Source organism: Plodia interpunctella, chromosome 3, assembly GCF_027563975.2.
Source record: "Plodia interpunctella isolate USDA-ARS_2022_Savannah chromosome 3, ilPloInte3.2, whole genome shotgun sequence".
Taxonomy (NCBI): domain Eukaryota; kingdom Metazoa; phylum Arthropoda; class Insecta; order Lepidoptera; family Pyralidae; genus Plodia; species Plodia interpunctella.
In genome coordinates this window covers 2,690,116-2,711,420 of record NC_071296.1, presented here as the reverse complement: position 1 = coordinate 2,711,420, position 21,305 = coordinate 2,690,116, and the positions used below count along the sequence as shown (strand labels likewise).

Sequence of the window (21,305 nt, the reverse complement as noted above, 5' to 3'; positions counted from 1 at the left end):
CTCTAACGGTTACATTGTCCAATCAGACTAGCAATTGGGCCTAACAACAAAAGCTTCTGAAAATATAATCTATGCAATAAACGTAAGTAAGCAAAATAGCAATTATGTTGTGCTGGTCGATCGTAAATAAATAATGTTATCTCGAATAGGTTATCTGTGTCTGGTAGAGGTAAGTCTGGTAGTAAATATACCTACAAAAATATACTCACTATACTCAGTCACCATCTGAAGTTTAAGACATAGAGTATATTATATCGGACATAATTGTAGTTTTATTTTTATTTTGTTTATGCATCATGAACTGGTTACCTATACTGTGTTTGTGTTTCCAATTTATAGATAAGTAAAAGAAGCTATTATTTACAGATCTGTCAAGTACATTATTTACCCTAATTTTTCAAACATATTACTGGTCTGGGAGCAAAATAAAAACAGAATTTGCCATTTGTTTCTCCTTCCGCACAGTTTGTAATTTCAAAATTATTTCCAACAAACAGTTTGTAAAAGTCAATCAAGGGTTATAGAATGGAATTAGTAGGGAGTACCTTTAAGGGTGGGTCGCACCGTCAACTTGTACGTTGACTTTAACTTGCGCTCCGCTGAAATTAGACAAAATGGCGTACTTTGCGTTTTTATTAAACAATAAATATTGTTTACAGGAGTTTTCCCTTCATCCGAAAACAAAGTTTACCGCACGGATTACGTTTATAACAAACATACAGACGCATTTTACAAGTTGCATATAGATAGCACGAGCTTGTATCGCGCCCACGAACTATATCATTCAGACGGTGCAAAATTGATAATTCCCAATGAATATAAGTCAGATACATGGTATGTTGAAGATTATATCCCGACATTGACGACGTCTGGGTCGCCGACGACGGACTGTCACACGAGGAAATAGAGGAAAATGTTATTGTATGTAAGTATAATTCTTTGGGGGGCCTTGACATCATCTTCTCTCAGAATCTTCTCTGGTATATAAGGCCATACAACGAGGAAATACTGCCAGTCTTCTGGGTCTATTACCTCATGGAAACGAATTACTGAGACAGGTATTTTTGTAAATATACATAATTATATTTGCTAATTTGAATTTACTTATTTCTAATATAAATAAATTAGTTACAATTTATTATCAACAGTATATTATGAGACATTGCATGGGTACAGCATAGAATGGGACCATTCCATATTCCCTTGGATGTCGTACGAGGCAATTGAGGGATAACAAACATGAGCATCTGACAGGAAATAATAGCATTCCCGAGGGTTGACGTCAAAGCAGGTGGACGGGAATTTAAAATTTTAAACCACAGCCCGGTCCGGTAATTCAAATAAATAAATCTTCAAAATGTTTAACCTTTATTTTTCAAATTGACTCTGGGCATTGAGACGTCACAGCTCAGAACGTAACTTTAGCTGATGTGTTCCAAAGAGAGACTTAAATTTCAAAATGTTAATTATAATAAATGTAACGGTATCATATTTTTTTAACAAATTGCGATCCCTCAAAGTAATACGAATTTTGTAAAACGAATCAACAAATGCGCGCTTACTATTCCAGTTGGTACATCAGTTCCTGATAATTCTGTTGATTATGACTCCGACGAAGACAGCGGGAAATGTGATGTTATAAATAAATTTGGGGAAATTAAGTCTTTCAAAAATCCTCTTTGTCGTTGCGGCGGAAGCGGCACAGTTTACCCATTTATTTGTAAAGTGCAGGTGAAAGACGCTCCCTATGACGAAAATTGCGATGTGCATGATCTAAGTGAGTAAATTTATACATTGTTATTTATTTTTTCACTGAATTCACAAATTATACGATAATTTGGTACAAGGGTAGAATATAACCTGGAATCGTTGTTCCAGCAGCGTAGTTTTTATCCCCAAATTTTCACGGGAACGAAGCCCCGGGGCGCAGCTAGTTTAATGATAAAACCGAGTTACCGAGTTATTTTTATTATATTTTCATCACCTGATTTTGATGATCTCGGTGGTGCAGTGGTAAAGTTCTTGCCACTGAACCGAGAGGTCCCGGGTTCGATCCCCAGTCGGGTTATAATGGAAAATGATCTTTTTCTGATTGGCCCGGGTCTTGGATGTTTATCTATATATATATATATATATATATATATATATATATGTATATGTTATAAAATATAGTATCGTTGAGTTAGTATTCCATAACACAAGTCTCGAACTTATTTTGGGGCTAGCTCAATCTATGTGATTTGTCCTAATATATTTATTCATATTTATTATCACATTTTATTTTTATTATTTTATTATCACAGAGAGTCTTTTATCACCTGGGTGATTGCCTAGATTATCACATTCCGCATGTGTATTTTAAAATCATCCGCTTACAAATAATCTGACACTGCCTGCAAAGTCGAGAATTTACGTACTTCTTTCACTGTAAGTTTATTTTACAAGCTTTTGATTCCATCTTTTGAGCATAACGTAAAAAAATGTGTTATGTTAAAAATAACATTTAATTTTAAAACACTAATTAGGTAAGCTACGAATACACTATGAACATTTGACGTGTTATATATATATGTTACATATATGTTACATATCGGTCTTCACTCATTACCATTGACTCGAGTGAAATAGCATATCGCCGTTGTCACTCATGTAAATTGTAATGAAAAGGAAAGAATATGTTGCACGTCATATTTTCCCTAGTGTATACGTGGCTTTACAATAGTTCAAAAATACTGTAATGCCCAACAGTGACTACCCAAGGATGCAATACATATCAATGCATATATGTATATACGATATATTAATGCGTTTTCACAGGTTATCAATATAATGCTAATGTAGGCAGTTGCTACAAAATCCCAAGAGTAGCACTCACGTGGAACGCAGCTTACGATGAATGCCAAGCGGTGGGAGCTCACTTGGTAGTGATAAATTCTGAGGTTGAACAGCAAGCGGTGAAGAAGATTATGGATAGGTCACTAAGGTTACATGACTCTCATCACGCTGCGTATTATAGTGCTGGGTTCCGCGCTAAACCTGGCACGAGAGAGTTCGTAACGATTTTCAGTGAGTTATTTATTGGACAAACTCAAGTGTATATCTAAGTAGGTAATTTTTTTATATCTCTCTTATCCTCGCGTGTTCCCGGTTACATTCGGAATTGTGACGCCCCGGAGTCCAGAGATTGCGTAAAAATAAACCACTAAATTTTGAAGATTTGGCTATGTTTTTACAACTGGCTGCCGCCTGACGTCAACCCTCTTTGGGATTGCTATTGTTGCCTGTCAGCGAAAAGCAGGCGGAACGCGGACCCCGGGCTCCGATGTTCAACAGCTGAGAAAACGATCAGATGAGAGAGAGAGAGAGAGATGGAACCGGTAAAACGCTCAGATCAGAGAGAGAGTCTTTTATATTGAATCCTTTGGATTTAGATAAGGTTTTGATTTCAGATCAAACTCTAGAAGAAGCTGGGTACGCGGTGTGGTGTGAAGGTGAGCCTAATAATTATAACAACAATGAGTATTGTGGCTCCCTCTTGCAGTACGATGGCAAGTTGAACGACTTCAGTTGCACTGACCGGTATGCCTTCATATGTGAGAAGGAGAAAGCTACCTAAATGGATTGATTACTTAGCTATCGGTGCCATTGATCCGTTGCGCTACGTCGACGGAGACTCTTCGCTCTGTTAACGTATCAACGAACAACACTTACAGCATGACGGAACAATGACGCCGAGCCGTCTACTACTGCCGCGTAGCGACCCAAATTGAGTCTTGGCCTCCAAGATGACGCCATTTCATGTGGTTTTCTACCAACATTCGTGGAAAGAAGGGACACTCGATTAGATTAAATGTTATTAAGTATAATTTTGTTATTTATTTATTTATTAAAAGTCACTGCACTAACAGTACCTACTAACATTATTTTATTTCGACCTCCCTGATTGCTTTTTTATATCAATTAGCTACTAAAATACAGCTCTAAAGTTTTACGTTAGATTTACATTCAGCGAATGAGACGTATATACTCGAAGTTCTCGAAGTAAAGATCAGCAAAGAAATAGCCACATTTGATGAACTTTTAACCAATATTGTACTTATTTATAAGGTTTTAACTGTCTAAAAATCTAGGAAATTGGACTCCCTGGTCCTAGTAGAAAGGGCAAATATACGAAGTGCTGGGTTGATGTCGTCAGTGATGACATATGCCTAACGGTCTGATAACTGTAAGGACACCGAAGATTGTGCGAAGTATAGGAGAAATGTAGGAAAGCGGAGCCTGTGCTCCAATGTTCTATGTTCTATGGCTTCTATGGAAGAAGGAACTGAAAAACGCTCAGATGAGAGAAGCTTCATCACAAATATTTATTTTAACAAATACCCATTTATAGACACACATCTTCTATTATTACATAATCATATAAAAACCACTAGAGATTGTTGTCTGCATCAGGTTGGACGTCTCTTCGACGAATGTTTTTCTGAAGTCCACCGATTATTATATTTGCACTGCAAAAAATTATAAAATATTGAATTGGTTTCATAAATCACTGGTTGAACACATTATTTCCATAAATGAAGAAAAATAAAATAAAAGTAGAAGAAGAATCGACTGATAGCTTTGTATAGCCACGAATTAATTTAGGCTATATGACGCTTCCGCCTGGCTCTGGTAGAAGGGGTAAACTCAAGAAATGCTGGCTTTTTGTCGTCAAGGATGATATGCGGGCCAATGGTCTGACAACCAGGGATGCCGACGACCGTGGTAAGTGGGGACGAACGGCTGAAGGAGAGAGCGGTCTACTTACATTGGATCGTTTTTCTTCCCTTTCTTAATCTCAGTTTTAAAACATTCAACCGAATCTAAACTTTTTGCGCCTTGATCTTTCTTGTCTTTGTCATCGACCTGTATTTCAATTTCATCGGCTTTGTTGTTTATTTCCTTTTCTTTCTTAACAAATTCTTCGTTTACTTCAGCATTATTGGATGTACTTGGACCTTCTTCGGTTGAAGATTTTTCTTCTTTAATAAGTCTCTCCCGTTCTGAATTGTCCTTCACATTATGTTGTATAACGGTGGAACGTCTCTGTTTAAATATAAATTATTATTTTTAATATGTATTATAAATAATCCCAATAACATAATGGAGAAAATGGTAAGACTGAAAATATCTTTAAAATATATAAATAACTTTTAATTCTGGCGTAATCAGCCTGTAAATATCTCTAGCTTCATTCTGTAGCATAAATTAGTTACTGCGGGATAGCTGAGGAAGAAATCGAGGAAGAAGAGAGCGAGAGGATATCGAGCAATCTTACCACACTCTGCCTCAGGACATTTTTTCTCAGCTCTCTTAAATCTTGCTTCTTCTTTCTTCTCAGGAAACCACACTGAAAATAAAATTTAATAAAAAAATGCAATTTGGAGTATTTTGATAATACCAACTTTCTTTGCACAACTGTTTACGCGAGGCAATCCGTCGTTCAATTCTGAAATCAGTCTTGAACGTTGCTGCGTTTGGAGATCGTAGACAGGGCTGTGTCAGTCTGTTCACTGCCGATTGTCTCGTCAATATTAAGGCCGATAGATAAAAAATAAACTAGGGCTGCCAAATTTTAGACTAAGTATATAGTTTTGGAGTTAGTTCACTACCCATAAAAATATATTATACTACTATTTAATTGTTTTTGTGTGGAGTTCTTTCAATAAATAGGTTTCTCAAGGAATCCTTAAGTTGATAAAATATAAGTAGTAGTTTCGTCTAATATGTTACGTCATAAATAATATCTGTGGCGACATCTACCAAGCCACATGCAGAACGGCGCAGGTGTAAAAAGCCGACCAAACGCAACGAATAACAAGCCACACAAGTGATCCAGAACACTACGGACAGATGGCACGACGGTCGACTCACTATGGACAGCTAACAAGCCTAGACCGCGCAGACAGTGCGTTTTCGATTAGAAGCATAAATACAACCTCCGACATAATAGCGGTTCCCCAGGCGCAACACCTAGCCTGGCGGGAAGACCTTTCCTTTGTGGCGGTCGAGTATAATCACCTAGCTCCCGCTACATATCTATATATTACAAAGTAGGATTGTCAACCCTATGGGGAACCGTGGTCGTACCTCGTACAATATGAAGGCTGCGATCATGATGATGACCACTCCGAACAAGGCTGCCACCACAAGAATCCACGTTTCGACTTTGATCTCGTAGAAACGGAGCGTGCTGACGACACTGTAATTAACAACATTAATGTAAAATACCCAAAAAATACGATGTGTTCATTTGTTACTTCTTCATGCTTTATGTACTAAAACCGATTTCTAAAAATTTGCCCGTGGCTTCGCCCGCGTGATATTGAAACACACGTGATTTTCATACAAACATTCACCAACCCATTTGGGTGTTGATTTTTGAAAAAAAAAGGAGCCTTTGATCGGGTTTATTAACTACATGCATACCAAATTTCATCAAAATCGATCTAGACTGTCGCATTTACAATATTAGTAGATATGGATTTGAATGCGAGTACGGAGAAGGACATAGAGTACAATTTCCTGTGTGTTTTGTTTCACACAGACAAACGTTAGCATTATAATTTATCGATATTATTTTCTACTTCGATACCTAAAAATATTATGAAATTATATGATTTACCTGGCAGATTTCTCAGCTCCATCAACAAACAGTTTCAAGTGCGATGTTACTTTTAGCTGTTTATTTTTTAAAGTTTCTGAAACAGACACGGTATAGCAATATAAATATATAGTATAAATGAACGGTAGCAGTTTGTACCTTTGGTAAATATAATTTAATTTAGAATATGACGTGAAAGTGGCTGTGAAGGCTATATTTCTGAATAAATGATTTGATTTTGATTGATTGTGATTTTTTTAACATATACTTGATATAGAAAATCGATAAAATGTTTCCAACAAATAGTGGTAACCTTTTGGAACATTACCATCGGAACATTATTACAGTAATGCATATAAAAAATTTATAGAGCGAATTAGATAAAACCAATATTTTTTGCGTATTCGGAACGCTATTAGAAATTAACATCAATTCACATAATCATATCATTGCCCTAAATTACTATTGACCTGTGTCGCGGTGGCATTTTTGACAGACTATTAATGATTTTTGTAAATTCATTATTAATATTGTGTGTTATTTTCACTAATGTTAATAGTTGTTTTGTTACAATATGTTCGTAATTCTTATCTTTTTTTAAATACTTTGTTTTAATTAGTTATACTACACACTATATATATATATATTGATATATGGGACGTTTAACTCACCAAATATTTTAGGCAATATATCAATCGCAAGAACAATTTCTTGCTTCTGGTTCCCTTTCAATGTAAATATTTCACAATTGCTAACATACTCGTTATCAGTATCCTCGTGTTGCGTACATTCGTAATCTGGGTTAGAAATTGGCTGTAACATAATACAAATATAAATAAATAAAAAAAATACTTATTATAAAATCAGTAAAGTCAAAAGTTTATTGCAGAAATAAATTTCTACATTTTATTAAAGTTTATGCTGCTATTAATTATTTTATCCATATCTGAGCCGCATAAAATAAAACTTTAAATTTAGATTAATCGGGTTTAATTTTACGATTGACGTCAATTCTCTTTGGGAATGCTGTTGTTGCCTGATATCGACAGTAAGTTTAAACAAACAGAGCGTAAAGAGGTTACAAACAAACGCTTGGTACCTCTTCACGCTCTTTCTACCAACCAATCATCTTAAAATTTTACATACATATAGTTTTAAGTACGAAGAAAGACATAGGAAGGCATAACGTGGGCGAAGCCGCGGGCAAAAGTTTGTCTTATATAAATAATGTACACACATTGTCTATATTCGATAGACGAATATCGTAAGTAAATTTTAACTTAAAATCGTAAAATCGTTTTATAAGTATCTACCATATCATTATATATAACCATTTTACATTATATTATACATTATATTATCTATAACTATGCAGATAGTATGCACATATAAAAAAGTTTGCTTACAGAAATCCCGTCAAGAAAGAACTCTTTTTGAAGTGTTACAATAGCTCTCAACGTGTGCCACGTAGTGGGCCCTTTATTATTTATCTGTGAAAGAATAATGCAAGGTCATTTATTTATATAATTCACAATAAACCAACTGAAACTGACTAATGAAAACAGAAACAACGTCTCGTTCTCACGGGCGTTTTTTATGGTATGGGCATACGAGCGTGCAGGTCGCCTGATGGTAAGCAAACAGCGTAATTTCAAAATGCATCCGTGTATATGTTACGGCTAAACTCGTAGGCTAAAGTAAGTAAGCTGTAACTGAGACTGGCAGCACGTAGGTCACCTAGGTCGTATTTCTGGGCTTAGCTACAACTAAGCCTCGAAATACAACTAGATCTGTAAAATGTTACGAGATTTTATACTTTCACACGGCAACCCTTTTTTTGCGAATATATTTTAGAGTTGAGCGTTAGGTTGAATGTTGAATGTCGCTTATATTATGTCAAAATAAACTTTTTTTCGACGTCCGTGTGAATGAGGTGTATGTCATGGATTTAGTAAGTACTTCGAGTACCTACTAATTCCATTGTGCAAGTATACTCACAATATATGTGTGCTGAATTTGTTTTGAAGAAGTTTCTATTTCGTCTCTTGTGATGTTAATCATACCGCCATGTTTTATAACTCTGTATAATAAATATGTAAATAGAAAATATTATTGAAAATAAATTATATGGACAAAAATCTTAAAATTCTGATAGAATTTAGTTTTACATTTCTTTTAAGTTGTGTATGGTGGGTTGCACAGTCATCTTGACTAAATCTAACTTGACTTAGTTAACGTCAAAGTTGACTGGTGCAACACCATGTAAAACCAAAGACAATTTTGTTGAGACCGAAAAATATAGGGTGTACGGCACAACCACGCCTAAACACTTACCCTTTACCGACCACGTGTGCGCTATCTCTTTTTAGCGGCACAAGCTCGGCCTTCTCATTGGTAATATTGGCACTGCAATCGTCATACAGGTGCGCGATTATTTGAAAATCTTTGTCCCCTTCATCTGAATCGCTCTCGATCGATTTAGTGTCCAGTTTTATATCGATATCCTGTAATTTGTTAAAGGGCTAAATATATGATGGTGATACATTTACACATTGTAACTTTTATATCGATTTGTCGAATTAATTAAACTCTCCGTTTTCTGTAGAAGTTTCCGAAAACGGAGTATTTCTCGTAGAATTTTTTCTTCATAGTCGCATTCCTCATGGCTGAGGGCATGGCTGGTTGTTACGTGGAATGAAACACACACAACAACTCTCTTGGCATTATTAATGGAGTGGTTTGCCATTGCTTTTTTCATTTCACACACAAGTTAATAAGAATCAACCAGTGTGCAGGTTTCCTCACGATGTTTTCCTTCACCGGAAGTGGTGGACGATGACAACTACTATACATGAGTCAGATTGGTATACAAACTCATGTGGCATGAGTAGGATTCGAACATGGGACCTACGAACCACAGGCGGGCGTCTTAATCATTACACCACCACCACTTCGTAGCCGCGTAGAATTTAAATTTCCTAAAAAATTTTTTGAAGAATATTGGGAAATTATTCTTGGCCGTAAATTTCGAGGACGGCCCTTCACTTTGGTTAGTCCTCCTCTTTGGTTACTTTTCTTAGAACTAAAAACTATTTAATATTTTCAAGTGGAGATTCGAATATTACGTTTAAATATAAACGAACTTAAAAATAAACGAACCCATGTTGTTTTATTTCGCAGCAGTTTAATTGGCCTGCATAATAGTGTCTCGTTTCCTCCAGCAGGTGGCAACACGCACGAATTAGGCATACTGTGTAGGTTGATTCTTTTCAGGTACACTCGAATGCATGTGCTGTACGCCGGGTCTCCCTCGCTTTTCACGGATATCCTTACGGTTTCCTGATCAGTAGACCCGACGATGTACGGCGAGCTTGTTCTGCAATATTTGTTTTCCTTGGGTTCATTATTTTATTGTTATTTATTGTCCTTGTGTTCCGTAGCTTAAAAGGCAAGAACAGAACCTCAATGCAATTATTTTGTAGTCCGATGTCTATAGTATTTTAAATAAAATCGAGAGGGGAAATTATCCTACTAATCTTATCAATATAACAAATGCGAAAGTTTCTGAGTATGTATGTGTGTATGTTACTCTTTCACGCAAAGTGAATAACAAAGTGAAGTGAAGTAACAAAGGTAAGGTAAGGTAAGGTATCAAACACACATACATCTACTGGACCGATTATTATGAAATTTGGTACACGGGTAGAATATAACCTGCAATAACACATAGGGTACTTTTAACCGGAAATTGCCACGGGTGCGAAGCCCTGGGGCGCAGCTAGTGGGACATAATTACGATATCATAAGAAATCTTCTTACGATGGCGGGATAATCTAATTCCCTGCCTCCGCAGGGGATCCACATCACATATAATAGCAGCACACTGGAATCAATATAGATTATTAGAAAAACTACAGCTGTGAGATATAACTGGAAGGCTAGAAGAAAAAGAAAAAGAAAACAAAGTAAAATTGATTAATAATGTGTTTTACTTACGGTATAGAAAGTCGAACGCTCATATCCAATTTTGGTATGCATTTCGCGATATTCATACATTCTCCTAACCACGCGGTGCCAGGTACGGTCAGCACGCTCAGGTCGCTGGTGGTCACGCGAGACGGCGAGAAAGTCTCCACGTCTCTCGGGTCGTCGAGAAGAATTGCGGAAATTTGGTAATACATTGTTGGTTCGTATGGCGCGTCCTTAAAACGTATCGATTTTATTTTCATGATCTAGTATTTTCTTTAATTTAAATTTATGTCAGCATTTAGATGTTGTTTTTTTTTTTAATTGGACATTAGGACATTTATAGTATATAATAGGATATTGACAAATTAACGCCCGGGCGCGACTTAACTAGTCGTATAATTTCTGAATAATAAGTTTCATATGTGCTATTTAAGATTAAATTGTGCTTGTGTGCTAGATTTAATTAATATTTGTCCAGTAGAGTTTACGTTATCGAGGAACAAACATTCTCATACTATAATATACTTACACACATCCAAACTTCCATAGGTATGTACATTTAGAATATTACACTTGGATTGTTATTGTGAGCTTGGATTTTTAGCAGAAAGGATGAGTCATTCTAATTTCCATGGAAATTTATTTGATTTATGGGAAACAATAGTTCATTAATTTGTTCAAAACGTTTAATTACTACATAAACTACAGCTTTTGGTAAGTTTTAAAATATGGATAATTTACTTACAAGTGGAGTAGAAACAGTTAGATTTTGGCAATATTCCTCCTTTTTGTCTGACGTTACGCTGGCTCTGTAAGTGATAGTGTTCATCTTGCTCGTTTCCGATATTTCGATTTTCAGGTTTGGTATGTTTACTTGCACCGAAAAAGCTAGAGAAAATATTAAATTATTGTTTATTTGTCTATTTTATGGTTTGTTTATGTCATCTAAGGTTACCAACGCTACTTTTTAAACCCCTACAATGGTGTGTTACTCCTATTATATTTAATTTCTATTAAAGTTAGCGAAATTTTTATATTTCATTAGCAAACTAAGCGTTTCTCAAAATAAAAAAACCTAACAGCTCGAATTAGCAAAACTTTTTATTGATACCCTGTATGTACTATATTTTTATGGGTATTACGAGTATGTCTCGAACACTCACTTGCGTTTATAGTTTCCGGCAGTTTGGGATATTGAAAAGACAAACACGATTCAAACATAAACGATGCAAATCCAGTTGTAATACTTAATTTCTGGAAAAAAGAGGATTTTATAGACAGAGAAAACAATATTTTTTTGTGTTATCTTTATGATATGTCGATTAATATGTATACAAAAGGTCTATCACCACACATCAGAGTATTAAGGACCTGGCAGAATCGTGTTTTCCTCAGAAATATAGCAAAATAATGGTGAATCACTGCATGTATGAATATATGTATTAATATATGTTGATATATGTTCAATAATGGCGTAAGATTTAAGTGCCAACCGCCATAAGGTCCCTTTTAGTTTGGACGGCCACATATGAACTCGATCACGCACGTACGTACCCTCTCTGGAGCTTCCCTACGGTTTGTTCAGATGTCAGCAAACTTTGTAACAAGCGCCTAGCTTTCAAAACCAGAATGATCAGAAATGATGTGGGCTTCATGAGGAGTGACTTACGCCTCTCGGCTTCAACTCCTTAACGGTGACTGTGACGGTGGCCAGACACCGCAACAACACAGTCGTATTGCTCTGCGGCGCACCAATCGCCAGTTCTGAAATTAAGTTTATAAATGTTGGTTATATTAATATTGTTAAGTTTATAAATGTTAGGTTGGTTGGGTATAATTATAAATGTTGGTTTTTGACACTTCTCCCAGATACTCCCACAACCATTGACGGAAGTAGCTGTGCGCAGTACGTGATATCATTATATGCATAGAGGAGAGTGATAAGTGAAGAGAAGATAAATCACTATATCTCCACGCGAAATAGGCATTATAATATGTACAAGCTATGTTTTGATAAAGGTGCTAGAATGGGGGGACGAATCACTTGGCTGGTGCTTGTGCTTGCGTAACATAGAAATATACCTATGTATAAGTATTTAATAACCTTTTTTTTTTTTTTGTTCTCGCAGGAGGAAACCCATTTACGGGCGACCCAGGGGAAGAACATCTCCCCCGGAGTGTGGGGCTCCCAGGCCGCTGCCGGCCCAGACTACCCACTAAAACCTCCTGCGGCGTTTTCCAACCAACCGTTGATGGGGGCGCCATGGGATCGCGGACATTTCACCACGACGCCCCCCGGTTCTGCCTCGCCAGGCGTCCTCACCGTAGCAGACGACGGGCGTATCGTGCCCGCCGCCTGCCACGTCTTCCTCTCCTATTTAGAGGGGCGTTGGCTTGCGCCTCACGCTCCCTCTCGGCGGCCTCCTTCTGCGACATGACAGCCTCGCAGAAGGAAGCCACCGCGTCCCAACACCTTTCGCTGCACAACATGAGTATTTAATAACCTGCCCGAAAATAAGTCCACTCTTTATCTACAAGAAAAGGTCGCCTCTTCTTCTTTTTTATTTATAAAGGCCTTAGGAAAGCCTGGGGTCTTTAGGCGTCATTGTCGTGAATGCAATTGTCAAAACGCTCCGGTGCGAAAGAGAAAGAACTATATGCGCATGCTTACATGTTATAAAACAAAGTCGACTGCCGCGTTTGTCGTGATAAACGTATTTTCATGCCGTTTTCATCAATATATAGTGTGAGAAAGGTTTAGATGTATAATTTACTATGTTTTTACCCGAGCGAAGCCCGGACGGGCCGCTAGTATGGAAATAAAATACCTTTGCACCCATTTTGATCGTAATCCGGGAGCGCGTAGAGACTAAGTCCGAACGAATGGTATTTTTCACTCGTTATCCTTTGCAGATATGGGGCGGCTTTGTCCCGATCCAGAAGGTGTGCCGCAGAGTATATGTACACGACTCCACGGTTTTCGTCTTCGTAAGGAGCCGATATTGCTATATCTAAAAAATGTGATTGTGAAAATGTCTGTATTCAGAATGAGCTGGCGTGGTTTTTTTCGAAAAGGACGCGAAAAGTGCGATGGGACACGTGTGTGACAGCTCTGACTGGTGTTGCAGGCGTCCCTAGGCTGATGTGACCAATTCCTATCAGTTTGGCGGCATGCCTGCTTGTCTTCTTGTATGATAATAAAACAAACCTCAGCGTATTTTTAAAACTGTCATTTAAATGAAAAATAAAAAATATCAAATTGTAATCTGACAAATAATATATTGTACAAATAAAACTAACAGTGAGATAAATCTGCCTGAGGTGATTGGCCAGTTAGCCCTTTCCAACATTTGTGAATACTATTTTTAACGCTATCTGTTCGATATATTACATATAGGCTATCAGATACATTATTAGCAAGCGGTGAAACAAGCATTTGATGAATAAAATCATACCATCTTTCTTATCCCCGTTGAGGTCACCAAGATTGGCTAAAGCATATCCAAAATGACCATTATTACTATTGCCCAAGACTTCTCTGTAGATGTTAGTGTCCTGAAATTAATATTAGACCAGATTTACCAGGTAAAGTCGACAGCACATCAATCTACACAAATACATTACTAAACTAACTAGCCTATATTTCCGCGGCATAAAAATCCATTTGTAATTAATATGGTAATTTGATATGCGGCCGCGTCTGTCTGTCTGTCTGTTTATAAGGTATTTTCATGCGGTTTTCATCAATTGATAGGGTGATTCCTGAGAAAGATTTGTATAATTTATTCTGTTTTTACCTAATAATATAATAATGGTTTGCGATCACTCACAATATCCTTGTAAACGAATACAGCACCAGTGTTGTACATTTCCTGGAGTGCATACGTCGGAGCCCCAACCAGCAACACTGACTGTCCACCGGGTCCTACGCTGACGGCACACAAGGACGCACCAAACATCGCACCAACTTGCTTCCCTCGAATCTCCCTCATTATAGCACCGGTTTTGAAGTCACGAAATAAGACCTTAGGTAGGAAGTTTATGAAATATGTCTCATATGTTGAAGCACACATACATTTATTTATAAGATTAATAGCGTTAATATATATACGAATCGTGATACTGGTAAAAGATAGTTCAGAAACAATTATTTTAAGATAAGTTATTATTTTATAATATCTATATACCAATAATAAAGTATCTATATTGTTTATAAAATATTGTGTTAATTCTAGAAGTATGAAAATAGTAATTAAATTTCAAATAAAACAAGATAATTACATAATTAATTTGGTAACGAATTAGTACCAAAATTAAAGTGCAAAAATCCAAGTAAGAATATATTAAAATACATATCTAATAGGTAAATAAAATATGGAAGTACCATTCCGAATCCATGATGGCCGTAGGTGGAAGACACCAAAATTTCTTTTTTGTTTTGGTATATTCTATTTAATACACTATAACCTAAAATACAGTTATACATTATAAAAATATGCATTGAAATTATAATTGAAATTACAAAATACATACGAAATAAAGTTTTTAGTTATACCGCGTCCAAATTTTGGCTGTAATATGTTTAGTAACAAACACCTATCCGCGGCTCCGCTCGCGGTGAAAAGGTAGTTTATGTCACTATTCAGCTTACCATCTTCATACTAAAAATTGAGGTAATTTTTAGTATGAAGTTGGAGTTGCTTTGTGTATTTTGACGTGAAAGAAGGAAAAACAAACACTTTCATGTTTATAATAATAAGTATTTTAAGTATGGCATTTTTTATTACATCCACATTTATTATATCTCAGTTTAATACATTAAACTGCAACTAATTGAAGAAAAATCAAAACGAATGAAAAACAACAAACTACTTACTTAAAAAAGCGTAAGAATTAAATAAGAAAATTCTATAAATATCAAATTGTTTTTTTTAAGAGTCTTACCAAAATTTGTCGGAATTTTTTCGTATTGTATTATCAGGGGACTGTTTTGCTTGATATATACAGCAGCGCGACCTAAAAGATAATATCATTCAATGTTGATTGATAAATAAAAACATTATTCAGTAACCAGTTGTTCGCGAACACAATTTTGATGAGTTTTTACAAAATTGAGAATATTTCAAAAATGACATAACCGATTTTGATGCCACACGAACTTAAAAATTCTATTGACGTATCCTACATACCTTTTAAATTTCATCAAAATCAGACCAAAGGTTCGAAAGTTATCGTGTTACAAACATACATAAAAAAATGTATTTTTGCTCCAAATCAATTAACATTGCTGTATGCGGGGCTACTATCAGATATTTGAGCAATCTAGCTAGCTGAAGCGGTGGTGGTTCGACGGTTAAGACGCTCATCTGTGAGTCGAAAGGTCGCAGGTTCAAATCCTACTTGTGTCACATCAATTTATATACCAATCTGCTGACTCATGTGTAGTACCTACTTAGTTTTGATCGTCCATCACTCGCATCCGATGAAGGAAAGCCTCGTGAGGTAACCTGCACACTGATTGATTATCAACTTGTGTATGAAATGGAGAACGCAATGGTAAACCACTCTAAGAAAGTCGTTGTGTGAAAGAAAGTTTAATTCCATGTAATGATCACAGTCATGAGGAATGCGACTATGAAGAAGAAGCTGCTAAAACCCGGTTTTACAAAACTGACAAAACTAGAAGAGAATTTCTTTTTTGTTTTGGTATATTCTTTTTAATATACTATAACCTAAAATATAATATTCTAGAAAGTATATAGGTCCTCTATATTATACTATTCACATCAGAAAATGTTTCGGAGCCTACAAAACTGGCCCTAAATATAGTACTTGAAATAAACTAAATACTGGTAATTCAGTTCAAAGGAAACATTATTCATTCATAAAATAAATCGGTTGGTAAGTAAGTACCAATCGGTTGGGTAGTTCCGTAGATATATACACACAAACTAACAAAAACTTCCTCTTTGGTGTAGATATTTTATTTCGATATTAAATATGTCGCGAAAAATAAGGAATTCCATTTGTTTTCTTACCTTTATACATAGCTGGGCCGCCGACCAAAATATTATCATTGGTGTCGACATCCATACTCCATCCTAAAGTTAGCATGGAGTCTTCTGCGGGACAAAATTTAAGCAGTCATGAGAAGCGAACTCGGAAGTTTCAATACGCCCGCCCCATTGGGTACCTTTTTATATACAGAGTCGCCAACTTGTAGGTATACAACTTGTTTTGCCGCCATTTTGTTTTGGCGGTAAATATGACGAAATATGTAGATACGGCAAATTTATTATGGAGCGTTTTACGACGGAGCAATGTGTTTTAATTTTTAAAACGTTTTAGAAACATTAGAAAGAATGTTTCCCGGTAGATTAATTTCTGAACTGGAAATCTGGAAGTATTCATTCATTCCGGAATTATACCGAGAGGAAACCATCTCTGGTTTCCAAGATTTTAAATACTTAGTTAAAAAAACTGAATAACATTGTATTATTGCATTGACTTACGAAATATCTTTGACCACACATGTTTCTCTTTTAATTTTATAAAAGCATTATTCTTTGTGTTATATTTATAACAGCGGCTGAAGATACCTAAAACAAGACGAATCAAAAAAACAATAAAATATAATCATCAATAAAACACTTAATGAAATGGACAGAAATTATAGATAATTTTAATATTTGAAGTTTAATATTATTTATGCACTTTATTTAATACAACAATATTCATTCATTCACTGTTGTCGCAGTGGTAAAGTGCATGCCTCTGAACCCATGACCCGACCGGGTTCGATCCCCGGTCGGGTCATGATGGAAAATGATCTTTTTCTCATTGGTCATGGATGTTTATCTATATATGTATTTATTATAAAATATATTATCGTTGAGTTAGTATGGGGCTCGAACCCAACTTACTTTGGGACTAGCTCAATCTGTGTGATTTGTCCTAATATATTTATATTTATATATTTCATTCATTCATATAAATATGCAAAAATCCTGACGAATTTTGAACGCACATCCAGATTATATACGTGAGTAAATAATCTGCCTGTGTGCTTAAAACTCTAATTCAAGGCTACAAAAAGTGAACATCACTAGTAGAGTCATAACGTGTGTATTCTATACGTACAGAGTACTGTGACTATTCACTAATCTATATAATAGTATGTAAAGTTGTCGAGTTAGTTCTTATATAGAGGGTGGTTAATTTCAATAAGGTTTTCTTAACTTATTACTTATTATAACCCCAACTAATCAATAATTGGAATATATTCCAAATAACTATTTACAGTAGATGTTTAGTCGAGGCAGTTTTAATACTTACCAAAATTATTTTTATTATAATAGCGAGGAGCGCAAGTCTGAAAATAGTAAAATAAATTAAAAAGAACTGTACAGTGGTGTACTGTAGGTGTTACACAATACAACTAGATAATATACACGAAATGGGACCATACGGTACATTGTAATAATACCACTTTTAAAACGGGTGAAGGGATTTGTGTATTCGTTACAGAGGACACGTGCTACTTTTTAGAAATGTTAGCTTTGCGTTAATTTAACTTAACACTTCGCCTAAAGGACCTACCCAAGGTACCTATACCCAAGGTATATATATTAGGCAAGTCAAAAGATTTTTAAGTTTATAAATACCGCAAAAAAGTCAGTTCCGGCTTTCACATTGGCCCCCAACCAAATATGGAAATCTTTAGGTGCTGTAATACAAAAAAAAAAACACAATTTTATAATAGACTTAACTAATAAAGTTGCAACTTAAAAGGACGGACAAAGACAGAGCAGTTTTAATTGCTATATGAAAATACGTCAATACAACAAAAAGTTATTTTGCAACAATCATCTGGAAAAATATAAATATAAAACATAAAGCTTAACTAAAAGATAATTTATATTCAATCATAAACGTAAATCTATACATAAAATAAAACTTTAAAGTGGGCAATGTCTGTATGTACATAAGAGATATTAAAGATAAATAATTATTGCGGTTCCTTTATGGGACTAATAGAAGCCAAAGCAATTTAGAATGTTTGTCTATCTGTCTGTATAGTATTTTATCGAGATTATTCTTAGCTGTGCGTTCAGCCGTTTGAAAATCATCAGCTCATTTCTAGAGGAAGAGATGATGCCAGCAACCTCGAAGGGGGTTTAATAAATTTTTAGTTTAGTTTTTATTTTATTCTGTGTAACATAGTTATATCTTGATTTATACAATATTCAAATATTTGAATATACAAAACACGCTACGGCCGCTCGACAATAACATGCGTAGTTGCGCATCTTTTTAACAAGATACCCTCTGATATAAAGAATATTAACTCGTTCGATGTATTCAAGAAACAATTAGCCAAACATATAATTTCTATTTAATAAACTTGTCTGTTGTGTTCAGTTTATTAATGTGACAACGAATATATTATTTCTTGTATTTTGTATTCTCATGTAAGTGATGTAAAATATGTCTTTATGAGAATCTTTAAACCTAAACACTTCTTTCTTAAACAAGTTTATTTGTTAAACAAATTAAAAAAAAAACCCTGACTTTCAATATTCATTTCGCTACAACTTTTGAACGGCTGAACGGATTTTCATGAAACATGGCTAAGAACACCCAGAATAAAATTATCTATGATACAAAAGAAACTAAAAGAAAATCGGTTCATCCGTTTGGGAGCTACGATGCCATAGACAAATACACAGACATACACGTTAAACTTGTAACACCCCTCTTTTTTCGTCGGGGGTTAAAAAGAACAGGGTCAATATACAAATAGTTAATACGTACCATCAACATTAGTGCTGATTTGCGTGCAGTTTCTTATTTCTATGTCACAGGTAAACAACGCACCGACGTCGTTGGCTTTTGGTGCTCCTACTATTAATCTGTAACAAGTAATATTTGTATCAAAATGTTTCAACGCTCCTAGTAAAATGTCTAGTTTGTTATTTTATTCCTGATTTCTATAATTCACTTAATTTGTCTTTACTCACTGTCGTTGTTAACACCCGACGCAAAAAGAGGGGTGTTATAAGTTTGACCGCTAAGTGTGTCTGTCTGTCTGTGCACGTGGCACCGTAGATAATCAACGGGTGAATCGATTTGGATGCGGTTTTTTTTTTATTTGATAACAATTTTTTCAAGACGTTACCAACCCGAATTAGACCAAATTGCATGTTAGTATGATAAAACATATGTAAAGGTTATTAGGATCCTAATTTAAGTGGTGAAATCTAATATTATACTTAATATACGCGCTATTTTGACGACCTCGGTGGCGCAGTGGTAAAGTTCTTGCCACTGAACCGAGGTCCCGAGTTCGAACCCCGGTCGGGTCATGATGGAAAATGATCTTTTTCTGATTGGCCCGAGTCTTGGATGTTTATCTATATATGTATATGTTATAAAATATAGTATCGTTGAGTTAGTATCCCATAACACAAGTCTCAAACTTATTTTGGAGCTAGCTCAATCTGTGTGATTTGTCCTAATATATTTGTTTATTTTATTTCTTTATTTACTGTGTGACAAAACCCCTTTAAATCAACAAAGAAATAAAAAACTGGTTGCCGGCAGAAGAGAAAACTTGAATATACGTTGTGTATTTTTGACGTCTTACGAATTTTCGATCAGGTTAGGTACGTGTCCTGACGCGAGTTTAACTTTTTTTACCCATCACAAAATGTGCACAACGCCGCTAAAGAAGTTTTCACTTCAAAAAATTATACCTTTTATTATCTGGTGTAAAAGTGACGCTATAACCAAATGAGTTGGAGTTATCGCTGATTTCTGCACCGAATTCTTTTATAGACCCTTCATGGTATATCAGGGCAGCCGACAGCCATCTTAGATCATACAGCAGAAGAAGAATGACCACTGAAATTATTAAATTTAGTATATATTTACCCGATTGCCCAAAAAAGGCAAGTTTTGAGGGGGCACATAATAATATTACATTTCTTTGTTTCGCCGTGTTTCCTAAACGCTGCCACTGGTTAGACTTTAGACATTCCATTCCTTAGACATTTCAAGAAACCCATTGGTTATGAGATGCAGAACGAGCAGTTCTATATGTCATATAGTCTATGTCACTTCTTCTTACTAGCTTGGTCAACCCCATATCCTCCCGTGGATGTCGTACGAGGCGACTAAGGGATTCATAGCCTTGGCAACAACTTGCATCATATAATAACAAACACGGCATAAAATATGCATATATGACATAAATATAATATTCAAAATTTCAAAGTTTATTTTTTACACGTGCCCTTGGCTTCGGGTGTTTCCGTCTTGCCGTGAATGCGTCTGGGAACACGCGAATATATGCAAGATTAGCTTGGTACGACCGTCTCTTGTCCAAAATTGCTTGACTTGAAAACAAATGCCTAGCCAATCTTGGTAGAAGAGGCAAACCGAGAAAGTGCCGATGTTATCAATCAGACTATTAATGCTAATGGTGCCGCTTCTGCCAAAAATATCAGAAATTAGTAAGTAATGGAAAATTATTAATTACTTACGTTTCATTATTATGACACCTGCACTTCTTTACCCCACTTTGTTCACTATTATTTATAAAATTTATTGCACAAAATTACAATATTTATGTACAAATGGAGGACTTATAAAATGCAATGGCGTTCTCTAGCTGTCAGCGCACTCATGTTGA

At 35.6% G+C, this 21,305-nt stretch overlaps 2 protein-coding genes across 2 annotated transcripts; one reads left to right on the top strand and one right to left on the bottom strand.

The window, feature by feature from the left end:
- Window positions 1-812: 812 nt before the first annotated feature.
- Window positions 813-4,051, top strand: LOC128683958 (hemolymph lipopolysaccharide-binding protein-like). The gene is made up of 4 exons (XM_064437087.1): window positions 813-834; window positions 1,571-1,777; window positions 2,818-3,066; window positions 3,450-4,051. The coding sequence occupies exons 1-4, from the start codon at window positions 813-815 to the stop codon at window positions 3,614-3,616; spliced, it is 645 nt and encodes a 214-aa protein (XP_064293157.1). The 3' UTR covers window positions 3,617-4,051.
- A 289-nt stretch (window positions 4,052-4,340) lies between these two features.
- On the bottom strand, window positions 4,341-21,305 carry LOC128683835 (integrin alpha-PS5-like). The gene is made up of 26 exons (XM_053769823.1): window positions 21,157-21,305; window positions 20,368-20,515; window positions 19,427-19,524; window positions 18,277-18,338; window positions 17,948-17,984; window positions 17,125-17,211; window positions 16,651-16,734; window positions 15,557-15,628; window positions 14,997-15,079; window positions 14,443-14,637; window positions 14,068-14,167; window positions 13,441-13,623; window positions 12,282-12,376; window positions 11,776-11,866; window positions 11,358-11,500; window positions 10,640-10,845; window positions 9,803-10,019; window positions 8,978-9,147; window positions 8,642-8,723; window positions 8,050-8,133; window positions 7,315-7,456; window positions 6,665-6,740; window positions 6,130-6,241; window positions 5,318-5,389; window positions 4,808-5,085; window positions 4,341-4,508 (listed from the first exon to the last, which is right to left on the bottom strand). Exons 1-26 carry the CDS (start codon window positions 21,161-21,163, stop codon window positions 4,430-4,432), a joined length of 3,003 nt encoding a protein of 1,000 aa, XP_053625798.1. The 5' UTR covers window positions 21,164-21,305; the 3' UTR covers window positions 4,341-4,429.

Bases quoted from the DNA above. Each gene is read 5' to 3' on its own strand.
- LOC128683958 (XM_064437087.1), top strand. From the start codon at position 813: ATGAATATAAGTCAGATACATG. The intron at 835-1,570 runs GTATGTTGAAGA...TTACTATTCCAG, and splicing joins GAATATAAGTCAGATACATG to TTGGTACATCAGTTCCTGAT. The intron at 1,778-2,817 runs GTGAGTAAATTT...GCGTTTTCACAG, and splicing joins TTGCGATGTGCATGATCTAA to GTTATCAATATAATGCTAAT.
- LOC128683835 (XM_053769823.1), bottom strand. The intron at 11,867-12,281 runs GTAAGTCACTCC...TCTTTTTTCCAG, and splicing joins AGGAGTTGAAGCCGAGAGGC to AAATTAAGTATTACAACTGG. The intron at 6,242-6,664 runs GTAAATCATATA...TGTTAATTACAG, and splicing joins GGAGCTGAGAAATCTGCCAG to TGTCGTCAGCACGCTCCGTT.